The 12,476-nt window shown below is 40.7% G+C and overlaps 1 protein-coding gene across 2 annotated transcripts in view; it reads right to left on the reverse strand.

Annotated features, from left to right (window-relative positions):
- The window catches only part of SP3 (Sp3 transcription factor), a 61,702-nt gene that overhangs the window by 48,730 nt on the left and 496 nt on the right, over window positions 1-12,476 (reverse strand). The window contains exons 2-4 of one of the 2 annotated variants that reach the window (XM_036856955.1): window positions 12,084-12,214; window positions 11,466-11,588; window positions 1,775-3,134 (exon numbers count right to left, since the gene is read on the reverse strand). In XM_036856955.1, the coding sequence (XP_036712850.1) occupies window positions 1,775-3,134; window positions 11,466-11,588; window positions 12,084-12,214 (1,614 nt within the window). The remainder of the gene's footprint in view (window positions 1-1,774; window positions 3,135-11,465; window positions 11,589-12,083; window positions 12,215-12,476) is intronic. The other variant, XM_036856956.1, reaches the window with a different exon arrangement.

Consider the following 12,476-nt stretch of genomic DNA (forward strand, 5'->3'; position numbering starts at 1 on the left):
CCACAAAAAAGAACAAAGTATGGTTAAAGGCTACAAGACAGATGAACCCTAAAAATATTATGGTAAATGAAAAGTCAGGCACAGAGAGCCACATACTGTATGATTCTACTGATAAGATATAATAGGCAAATCTAAAGAGACAGAAAGTAGATTACTGGTTGCTGGGGGCTCAAGATATAATAGGCAAATCTAAAGAGACAGAAAGTAGAATTAGTGGTTGCTGGGGGCTCAGGGGACGGGGCAGGGAACGTGGAGTGACTGCTAATGGGTATGGGGTTTGGGGGAGGTGCTGAAAATGCTCTAAAATTAGAGAGATGATGGGTGCACCAGTCTGCCTATATTAAAGACCACTAAATTGTATACTTTAAAGGGTGCGTTTTATAGTATGTGAATTATATTCCAATAAAGCTATTATTTTAAAAAGGACATGCAGCATTCAAGGGTCAAGGTTTAGTAAAAATAACTCTTTTGACTTGTTCATCAAGGTCATTGTTCAGTGAAGTTGGCTAGCATTTTTCTTTAACTGCAAGTGGATGGTCATAAAGAATACAACTTCCAGCACAGTTTAGCATCACAGCTTTGATTTGTGCTAAGACACAGCAGTTTTAGCCACCATCGGTGAAAATGTCTATACAAGAACAAAGGCAAATAAATTGTACTATTATTATGAAAAGTAGTTTGATATCAAGGACCTCTGAGGGGGTCTCAGGGATCCTCAGAGATCCACAGACCACACTTTGAGAATGCTGCTCTAAACCATAGCTTCAGAAGGCTCAAATACAATTAAAGGCTTTCTAAGTACAGACAATTCCTATTTCCTAAGTATATATCACAAATTTCTCAAAAGAAAAAAGATAATACCATTACTTCAAAAAATTAAATCCAAGTGTCCCAATTTAAGAGTTCAGAATCACTGACTCAGTGGAAGGTTATATAACAGCACAATCTCCACAAAAACCCAAATAATGAAGTAAAAGAGTAAAAGTAAGAATTTAGTGTACAACAAAACATTCAATAAAACACTATCTAAATAAATAACATCACTAAGGTAATGATGATACTATCTTTTAAAAGAGATTTATATATTTTTATTATTAAGTAATTATGTATTACTTAATTCTTACACAACAAAGAGTAGACTTCCAAAATTTCTACCCATACTATCAATAATAACATATCTAACACAGCTAGGTTTAAGGATTACTTCACACTTGTAAGAATAAACTATCACAGAACTGAAGAATTTCAGGTCTAGAAGGTACCCTAGATATAGTTACCTAGTCCAACAGCCGCATTTTACATGCTGAGAAAACTGAGTTTGCAAGAGAAAAAGTAACTTAGCCAAAACCACACAGCTAGCTAATGGGTGAGACAGCATAAACAGTACCTACTCCCAGTACCATGTTTTCACTATACCAACCTGATTGCCCAACCAAATAAAATGCATAAAACATTTAATTTACATCACACCAAGAAGAGCCAAGACACCTTACATGCGAAATAAAAATTTTGTGATGCTTTAGAGTACCAACCAGACATGAAAAAATGTACAAAACTAAGTGACAAAAAACAACAAATGTAATTGGCGTAACAGAGAAATGAATCCTTGACTTCAAAAACTACAATCTTTCAATGAAGAACAATTTGGAACACATTTTGGTGTTGACTTTTCACACAGACACAGGGAAATGTATCATCACCTTTAAAGATAGCCAGATGCTGATAAACACCTCACTGAACTTATCTACAGCATGACATGACTTGAAAAACTCACCTGCAGGACTGTCAGCATTCTCTCCGGGGTGTAGTTGTATACCAGTAGAATCTATAGAGTTTACTGTAACTGTCTGTAGATTTGGCAACTGACCAGTGCTTAGACTAACTGGAGTTGAAGTCAAGGCTCCACCTGCTGCAACTTGACCAAGCGTGAGTGTCTGCACAGGCGTCAAAGTTATTTGTTGGGCAGCAGTATTCTGTATTTGCAAATTCTGCAAGTTCTGAACCCCTTGTACTTGAAATGTTTGCCAAGTTATCTGTCCAGAAGGGGTCACTGTCTGTGCCTGAATTAAAAAGGTTCCAGGATTCAGCTGCAACTGAAGATTTTGCAAAGCCTGCTGTGATATATTCTGACCACTGGCTTGCACACCATGGATTGTCTGTGGTGTAATACCTTGCACAATTTGGGCTTGACTGGTTGGCTGCTGAGACTCTTGAAGTTGTAGATGTTGTACAACAGGCTGTGCTGTAGAAACCTGAATATTCTGAGCCTGTGTCTCTTCAGAAACAGGCGACTGGATATAATTTCCCTGAAGATCTGAAGAATGGACTTGCCCACTAGTAGTAGTCAAGCTATTTGTATTTTGTTGTAATATACCTGTACTGTCTATAGTAACAGGCAACTGTGATGAAGAGGATGTTGGCACAAATAAATCTGTATCAGTATTAGTTTCATTAATATCAGGAGAAACCCGCTCACCAGTCCTTTCTGAATTGTCTGAACTATCCATAGCTTGTCCTGTGTTTATCAAATGTCCATCAGCATTAATGCCTGCGGTCATTGTCTGAGAACTGCCCGAGAGTCCCAAAGAATCTAGATCGACACTATTGATTGGTACAAAGGTAATATTTCCTGGAAGACCAAGAGGCACATTAGCAACTACTTGGGTTTGGCCAGGAAAAGATGAACCACCAATTGCAACTCCCTGAACCTGGACTTGACCAGTCTGTGGTATGAGATTCTGGATATTAGCAGGAGGTGTTCCAGAGGCAAGCAAGGTTTGATTAGAGCCAGGAATGATCTGAATTTGACCACTTTCTTGATTTATACCCCCATTATCTGAAGAACCTGTGAAACCAATCTGAACCTGCTGACCATCTGATGACTGAATCTGTGGTATTACTTGATACTGAACATTGGACACTGTACCATTTGATGAATCTGATCCTGGTGCAACTGAAAATATTTGCTGATTCTGCAAATTCTGAAGGGGAAGGACATACTGCCCACTGGAAGTAGCAGCACTTGGAATCTGTACTAGATTACCAGCTTCATCTTTTATAGTTGTAGGTGTGGCTGACAAAACCTCCCATCGGTTTGGTGCTCCTCCTAACTGTGCAGAAGCCAAATCACCTGTCTGGATAAAGAAAACAAAAAATGTTATGTGATATGTATTTGTGGTACGTTTAATCCAATCCTCAAAAAACTCTAAAAACTGATATAAACCCTACCACCTGAAAATAAAAGTTCTCTTAGTAACACAACACAGCTCAAATACAGAAGCACTATATAAACTACAATAATCATCATTTCCAATTTTGTTAGCTATTGCAAAGATAACCCATGCTATTTGAGCAGGAAAAAAGTTCAATCAGAATATTCTTTGTTTTATGACGACCAACTGATTTTCTAATCCCTCACCTATGATCTACAGTTAAAAATAAATAAAAGTAGAAGTAGCTAGAGAAAAGATTATGGACAGCTCAAACCAAACATACCTCACTGAACAGAGTTCAAAAGGTATAAAACTCACTAAAAACATACCACTAAATCAGGTGCATTACATTTGCGTACAAAAAAGAAATATCAGAGCAGTGTCATCAGTCCCCTGAGTTAGAAAAAGTTAGCTATCAACCTTAAATCAAACAATTAAAGCTACTCTTTCATGGCATGTATTAAGGTACTCCAGAGTAAACTCAGGGTGAGGGCGGTTCCTTTAGTGAGCCATCAAATTCTTTACTTTTCCCATAACTACTAAAAAAAATATGAGACCTTAAAAAATTTTAATGAGGAAAAGTTATTGCCCTGTGACCACCACTGCAAAGTCAGCCCACCTGAAAGGTTTTTCTAGAATCTAAAAGTTGGAGGATATAGACTGTTGCTTTACCATTTCTACCTAAGTTTGCAGTAGAATGCTAGACATATACATTTTGTATTCTGTGACCTGCTAGAATCTCAGGTATCATCTCTATATTTTATGGATTAGACAAGACTAGAAAAATACCAATGGAGGAAAGTAGAAAGCAATAAAACCCAACAAATCAATGTCAAAGGGTAAATTTTTTAAGGAATAATAACAGTAACATGTAACATTTGAACCGTTCTTCTATATGCCAAGAACCACTTTTATATGCCAAGAACCATGATAGGGATTTATAAGATTATATCACCTGTTGCTTACAACTATCCTATGAGGTATTATTATGACTATCCCCATATCACAGATGACAAAATTGAGAGACAAAATCACACAGCTATCAAATGGCCAAAACAGGATTTAAAACTAAGCCAGTCTAACTCCAGAAGCCAGGCTCTTCAATACTATACCATGCTTGTCTCCCACTAAGACCAGAGGTAAAGACATGGGGAATGAGACCCTATAAGAATTAATCACTATCAAAATAATGCCATCCCTAACCCATTTCCTTCTAGATCTGTATATGATTTCCTGTAACTCCACACACCACTAGACAATGACAACATGAGCATATCTAGCCCAGAATTCTCAACCTAGGATCCATGCCTGGGATTCAAGGGATCTTTAGATCCTCTAAAATAGCATACCAACTTTTTGATAGAGGGCCTAGGTGTGTGTGGGGGGGGCGGTGGGCAATGGTATCTAGAGTTTCTTCATATTCTCAAAGGGGGTCTGTGACCATAAAAAAAAAGGTTAAGACAAATACTGTTCTCTCAACGTAAATCATCCCACAAAATTTAATACAAATATTGTAAAACCAGATGAACCTAAAAATTTCTTAAGGAGACTCACTACCTAATTTTCATGTACACACACAGTTGAAGAGTATATATTTCAATAAATGAACCACAGTGTAATGACTTCATTCAAGACACCTGAGCCTATCTGACAAGATGAAATAAGGATGAGTAAGCCCATGAGATATACAAGCTCATCTTCAAGTGGTTCACAATCTATCCAAGCAGACATACACACACAAGCTACTACTATGTGAATAGTGGTGTACACTAGGCATATGATCAAAACACTTCGGGGGAACATAGAAAAATGAAGAAAAAAAAAAGATTTCACATAAGAGTTTTTTAAGTAATTGTGGATAAAATTTAAGATTTCACTGTGGGTGGTTAGGAAGCAGAAATACAGTCATTAACAAGGTATAGAAATAAAGTCACAGACTTTTAAGAGACTCTAAAAAAATAATGTGTAGTTTGGAGTTCAAGAGAGGATCCAAAAAACATTCATACTCATAGAAAAGAGTAATGGGGAACAGAACTAGACATTTTTATCAGGGCCTGCAGTAAATGGTTTCACAGGTCCTACTAAGGAGTTTGGACTTTATCCTACAGATAGTGAAGAAAGCTATAAAAGGTTTTGAGGCAAGTGAGTGGCGCAATCAGATCTGTGGCTTTATAAAGATAAACTAAGACCTAGTGAAGGAGACTGAAAGGCTGAAAACAATAAAGGCAGAGAAACCGTAGGACCCCGTACAAATGTCCAGGACTGAACTAAAATAGTTATCTATCTTTTAAACACAAACATTTAAACTTATCAAACTTAAATTGTTAAAATGAAGCACCAGACTTTAAAAGTAGCCTACATTCTTCAAATTCTACCTGGTATAAAAATTACAAGCTTAAGTCATCTTTCCCTATATTAGAGGGAACATGACAATTCATGTTTCACTTCAGTCTCTTGGCATTTTAAATAAACTAAAGATATTTAAATCTATCCTTTATACTGAAATCTAAACTAAAGTGTAGTGCTTCAAATCCCATTCTTATCTTCTTAAGGTTATTGTTCACCTTTGGAGAATCAACCTTGAATTTTTTCTAACCAGCATTAAATATACAATTTTTCAACTTATATCAAAGAATATAGTATCTTACATACAAATTAATTTTACAATGCAGTCATCCGTAGGTATCCCCAGGGGATTGGTTCCAGGACCCTGCAGATACCAAAATCCCCCATGCTCAATTCCCTTACATAAAATGTATACTACACGCAGACTTCCAAGGATGCAGAACCCACAGATATAAAGAGACAACTGTACTGGCATTTTGTCTCTTCATCATCCTTAAAATAAAAAGTCAAATTTATGGCATCTGAGTATTTTTTTTAAACAAAATCTTAATAAGAGCAGATATTCAACCATAAGTGAACAGCTTTCTAATTCAAGAAATTCCTTGAAAATAAATACAACTACTCAAATGACAAGTCTGAATAAACAGTACCCAAGAACCCCCTTCTCCAGAAGCTAAATAAAAATAAACTACAGTACCACTTTTCCCAACAATGCAGGCCATTAATTAAAGGGAAATCCCCAAACCTAGGACAAAATGATGTACTTGAACTTTTTTGAGTAGACCTAAGGTTAAAAGCATATATAAAAAACATTTATGAACACTGAAACAAGAATACTAGACTTTCATGATATAAGCTAAGACTATAAATGCTTAGAGGAAGGGAGTACATTGCACTAGAAAGGAAAAAATTCGTAACTGGGTTCTAGCCTAGCTAGAACCGTGGAATTATGTGTGATTTAGACCAGGACCTTATGGGAAAAATATTACCTTGCAGGGTCATAAGATCCTAAAGAAAGTGTTAAGCTTCATAAACTGTAAAGCACTATATAATCCTAAAGTATCCTTATGATAACTAAGATTATGAAGACAGATTTGAAAAACATCCAATTGCGCCTAGAATAATGATCAATAAATACTTATTGAATGAATAAAAGTATTTTACTTTAAACTTATTGCAAAGGAAATGATAGGAAAAATGAATCAATAAAACCGACCTTGAGATATTACAGTCTTCAATGAAAAACTCTACACCAATTTTAAACCAATTCCACAATGAATAAGCCCCAAATATTTCAACACTACAAAGCCTACTAAAACCATTCATTTGTAAGAGAAATTTCATCAGCAGCATACCAAAAAAATAGATAAATTAGAATCTGAGACCAAAAAAATGTTTTAAGAATGTGTGATGGGGACTTCCCTGGTGGCGCAGTGGTTGAGAATCTGCCTGCCAATGCAGGGGACACGGGTTCGAGCCCTGGTCTGGGAAGATCCCACATGCCGCGGAGCAACTAGGCCCGTGATCCACAATTGCTGAGCCTGCGCGTCTGGAGCCTGTGCTCGGCAACAAGAGAGGCCGCTATAGTGAGAGGCCCGCGCACCGCGATGAAGAGTGGCCCCCGCTTGCCGCAACTAGAGAAAGCCCTCGCACAGAAACGAAGACCCAACACAGCCATAAATAAATAAATAAATAAAATTAAAAAAAAAAAAAAAAAGAATGTGTGATGGGGCTTCCCCAGTGGTGCAGTGGTTAAGAATCCGCCTGCCAATGCAGGGGACACAGGTTCAAGCCCTGGTCCGGGAAGATCCCACATGACATGGAGCAACTAAGCTCGTGCGCCACAACTACTGAGCCTGCGCTCTAGAGCCCATGAGCCACAACTACTGAAGCCCACGTGCTTAGAGCCCTTGCTCCAAAACAACAGAAGCCACCGCAATGAGAAGCCCACGCACCACAACGAACAGTAGCCCCTGCTCACCGCAACTCGAGAAAAGCCCGCACACAGCAACGAACACCCAACGCAGCCATAAATTAATTAATTTTTAAAAAATGTGTGATGTTAGGCTACTGGAAACACTACAAAGGGAGGGAGACATAAAAACACATAACCCAGGCAAGAATTAGTATTTGGTTTGGATTCAAGATAACCCTCTTCATTAAGCCTAGACATTAAAAGAAAAACCCACCGGTGTTTCTCTCAGTAATTCTAATATTCTTATTGACAAACAAAAAACCAATTAACATGGACACTGGCATTACTGTAAAAGGTCGTAATTGAAGGTAATCCAAGCTTCCCTCTGTATACAAACACATAATCACAAGGTAAAAAAGACCACATCCAAGAGTAGCCTTGGGACACTGCTATAGCAAATTCACTACAACCAGGCATAAAATGGGGAGACACACACACACACACACACACAACACCCAAGGATATCTTCTCCATAACACCTGTGTAAAGGAAAAAAATAAACTTCATACCAACTTATTACATCACATTTAGAAAGGATTATTAACCTCTCAGTTAATGGCTTTATGAAAGCCAGAAATGGGCAAGGAAAGAATATAACTGGAAACAAGTGTGAAGCTAAGGTGAAAACAAACTTAAGAACCACTCTTAGGCAAGTACTAAAGTTTCTTAAAATCTTCAAAGGAACAGTAAAGAACATAGACTGCAGATACAAAAACAATTACCTAATGTATTCCTTACAATGACAGTGTAAGTCATATTTGGAATAGCAGCCAAAATAACCTTTTTTTGAAATAAGCTATTATTCACTTTATAGTTCAACATTTATGTAATAAATGAACACTAAATTTACAAGTTAAACTGAAATTCAGGCAATGCCTTTCATAATATTTACTTGTTCAATTTATTAAACGAAATAAGCAAATTAGTAATTCACAGGTTCACACAAATGTAGATTGGACAAGTTAATATCTCATAAAGGTCTACTTTTTCTATACCTTGATCTATTACTAAAACTACACAACTTTTAAAAATAAGTATAGGGCTTCCCTGGTGGCGCAGTGGTTGAGAGTCTGCCTGCCAGTGCAGGGGACACGGGTTCGGGCCCTGGTCTGGGAGGATCCCACATGCCGCGGAACAGCTGGGCCCGTGAGCCACAATTGCTGAGCCTGCGCATCTGGAGCCTGTGCTCCGCAACAAGAGAGGCCGCTACAGTGAGAGACCCGTGCACCGCGATGAGGAGTGGCCCCCGCTTGCCACAACTCGAGAGGGCCCTTGCACAGAAGCGAAGACCCAACACAGCCATAAATTAATTAAAAAAAAAAAAAAAAGTATAAAAGAGTCTTGCCATCAAACCAATTTTGAGAGTCCACGCTGTGGGACATTACAGGTGAGACTGCTTTGTGATTAGACCTATTCAGCTCTGTACTGAGGGTAACCAAACACTCTTGGCCAGGATCCAGGATGAACACATATTATACTCTAACAAATTCTAAATTGAAAATATGTAAAGCAAATCTGCAGTACAGCTATTGGCTTTTCAATGCCCTTTTAATCTTAAAATGCCAAACTAAACTAGTATAAAGTTGCATTTTATGTGTATATTTCCCCTTGGTTTTAAACACAACAATACTATATGCAATGTGGTATCCTGAACTGGATCCTGGAACAGAAAATGGGCATTAGTGAAAAAATGGTGATATCAGAATAAAGTCTATAGTTTAGCTAATAACACTGTATCATTATTAATCTCCTAGTTTTGACAAATGTACCATGGTTATATTAACATTTGAGGAAGCTGGGTGAAAGGTAAAAGGTACCTCTCAGTTCTTTGCAACTTTTGTGTAAATATGAAATAAACCCAAAATAAAATTTTTAAAAAGCACAGCTCCAAAAAATCTCTCCCTAAACCTCTCATAATTCCCAGCAATTTGAATAAAGTAACATTATCCAAACACATTTTTAAGTGGGGAAAACTACTATGAAATCATTTAAATTCTTTCATTTTCTGAGATGTCCATGTCTAAAATTCATCTTTGAACTGGAAAAATAATTTTCCCATTCGCTAAGGCAAACATACTCAAGCAGTCTTACTAATTTTTACTCAGTGAAAAATGTTATGCACAGGTACCAAACATACAAAGAAAAAATGCTCAGGCTGATTCTGGTTCATGTTCATCTGGCGGGAAATGTGATGTCAGTAGAGATTTGGCAGTTCAGAGGAGCTAAAGAGGCATGGAAACAACTTCCCTACAAGTATATGGCCACAGAAGGGTAAGGTTGGAGACAGTATTCTATTCTTTGGGTTAGACTCATGTACATATACATATTTTTTACCTGTAACTTCCTCCTTCACTTCTCTCCTCCCGCAATCACTGAGCTGATATCTAAACCTGGTAAGTTGCAGTTACAAAAAGTTTTTTGTTCTATTTGAAAGATTAAAAAAGATAAGTAGAAGCAATCTGCTTTGCAATTTTACTCATGCAATGGTTTTTTTAAGATAAACTTTTTTTTTTTTTGTGGCACTGTGGGCCTAACGGGATATAGTTCATTAAAGAGGTTTACCAGTCCATAAATTTGTTTAAAAGTAACAATGCCTCTCACATACATGATTTTAAGCCTTTACATTTTAATCTGCTTACAAAAGGACAAAACCTAAAGTCATACTTTTAAGTCATTAAATCTACTCACATCCCTCTACAGTATAATTTCAAACACTAAAATTACAAATACAATATTTAACAATATAGCTTAACATTAGCTTCACTTTTAATGCCTTGGAATACTAAGAATTTCCTGCAGACTATACCAAATATCAAACTTTTTTGTCCACAGTGACAATTCAAAATATCATGACACAAACAGATTCCCATAATCCACATTAAAAAAAAAAAAACACGCAAAAATGATGGGAGAAGTTTCAATTATTTTAATAAGTGAACACATCTACATGCTAAACTAATGCAACAACAAAGATTCAAACGAATATAAAATTCACAATAGTCTTATAAACAGTTTCTAGCTAATTGGTATGAAGCCCTCCTGTAACACTGACCAGCTCCTCCCCCTGCCCCCGACAAACTAAAAACCCTATAAAGAGAATCCCACCACATCTTATCAGACTGGCAATCACAATAAAATGAAAATATAGCTTTGCCAACCAAATTCAACTAAGTATGGTATGCATTAGCATTCATGTAAATATTGATACAATTCCATACACGTACTTCTGTTTCTAACACTGGTATACCTATTCAATTTCAAAACCCAAAGTACTAAGTAACTTCGCCGATTTCAACGGTCACTTAAACTCCATTTACGAAAAATTACTGTAAATTTAAGTAGTCTGCAAAAACTAAAATTCGACAATTTAGAATGGCCACCAAAAAAGCACTCAAAAAGTATTCAAGTGTTCATTCTTGTACACAAAAGAGTAATTCAAAGGGTAAACCTTCGTTCCTTTTTTTAAAAAAACGATTTAACACTTAAATCAGTAAGATCTAGTAACTTCCAGCAGGAAAAGCCCCGAGTCCAAAAAATGCTAGAAACTGAAGACACTGCCTCCGTAGCTGGTACTATCTATGGCCGATAGGCTGTGCCTGAAATTTCCGTAGTGCTCGGCGAAGGAGTTTTCAGCACTGATATGAATTGCTCTAACATCCATTTTGGAGTCCTCTACCCCCACCCTCTCAGACTTCATTTTGTAGTGAATCTGGATGGAGGTGCCGCAGTGACAATGTAGAGAAAGCCTGGTCTGGCTTCTAATCCGCACAAGCATGCGAAAGAGCAGGAAAGGACGCCCCGGCCGCGCGAGCGTCCCTCTCCGGGAAGGCGCGGGCCCCGAGGAGGCCTTTCGGGCGGGATGGCGGGCGCGCCGCGGGCCCGGGATGGCGGGCGCAGGGCCTCGGCGGGGGCGGGCCGCGCGCGAGACTTACCACTCCGGCGGCGGCGGGGGCCCCGGCTGCGGCGGCCGCCTCCTCCTCGTCGTCGCCCGGCGACGGTGGCCCTATCTTGCTGCAGGTAGCGGCCAGCAGAGCGAGCGGTGACGGCTGAGTGTCCTACCCCCGATGGGCGGGTTCAGAGAGGGAGACAGGGGGAGGGGGCGGCGGTTAGGGCCGGGCCGCGCTCGCACAGGAAGTGCGACTCGGGCCTCGCAGGCTGCACCCGGGCGAGCGCCAGCCCGCGCTCTCCTCCTCCTCCTCCTCGCCTCCGGCTCGCGCCCTCCGGCTCGCACGCACACGGGCTCCACCGTCCCCGGGAAGGCGGGCGGCGGGCCGCGCGCCGGGCCTCCACCTTCCGCCCGGAACCCACCCCCGGGAGGGCGCACGCTCACACACACTCACACTCTCTCTCACTCACACACACACACACACACTCACACACAAAAAGACGGCGGGCGGGGGAGCGCGGGCGGGGTCGGAGCGTTGGCGCCTCGGGCGGGCAGCTCCCGGGGCGGGGGGAGGGGAGGAGAGAAGCGCGGAGGGAGGGGAGAGGCGAGGGGAGGAGAAAGCGGCGCGAGGGGGGAGCCGGGCCGGGGCTAAGCCGCTCCTCACCTGGGCCGCCGCCGCCGCCACCGCGCCGTTTCCGTGCTGCTGCTGCTGCAGATACTCGCCGTGGCCGCCGCCGCCGCCGCTGTCCACGTCCAAGGCAGCCATTTCCTCTTGTTTCACGGGCTTTTCGGGAGCTGCAGGCACAGCGCGGGGGGGTGGGGGTGGGGAGGAAGGCGGGTGGAGGAGAGGGAGGGGGCCCGCGGGCCGAGGCGAAATTACTCCGAAAGCCCGGACCGAGTCCCCTTCCCCTCCCCCACCCGCCCCCCGGCGGCGGCGGCGGCGGCGGCTGCTCCCTCCTCCCCTCCTGCTGCTGCCCCCGCCCGCCGCTGCCTGTAACCCTCCTCCTCCTCTTTCCCTCCTCCTCCTCCTCCCCGCGCTGCCCCTGCCCCCTCTCCT

The sequence above is a fragment of the Balaenoptera musculus genome, chromosome 7 (genome assembly GCF_009873245.2).
Source record: "Balaenoptera musculus isolate JJ_BM4_2016_0621 chromosome 7, mBalMus1.pri.v3, whole genome shotgun sequence".
Lineage (NCBI taxonomy): Eukaryota > Metazoa > Chordata > Mammalia > Artiodactyla > Balaenopteridae > Balaenoptera > Balaenoptera musculus.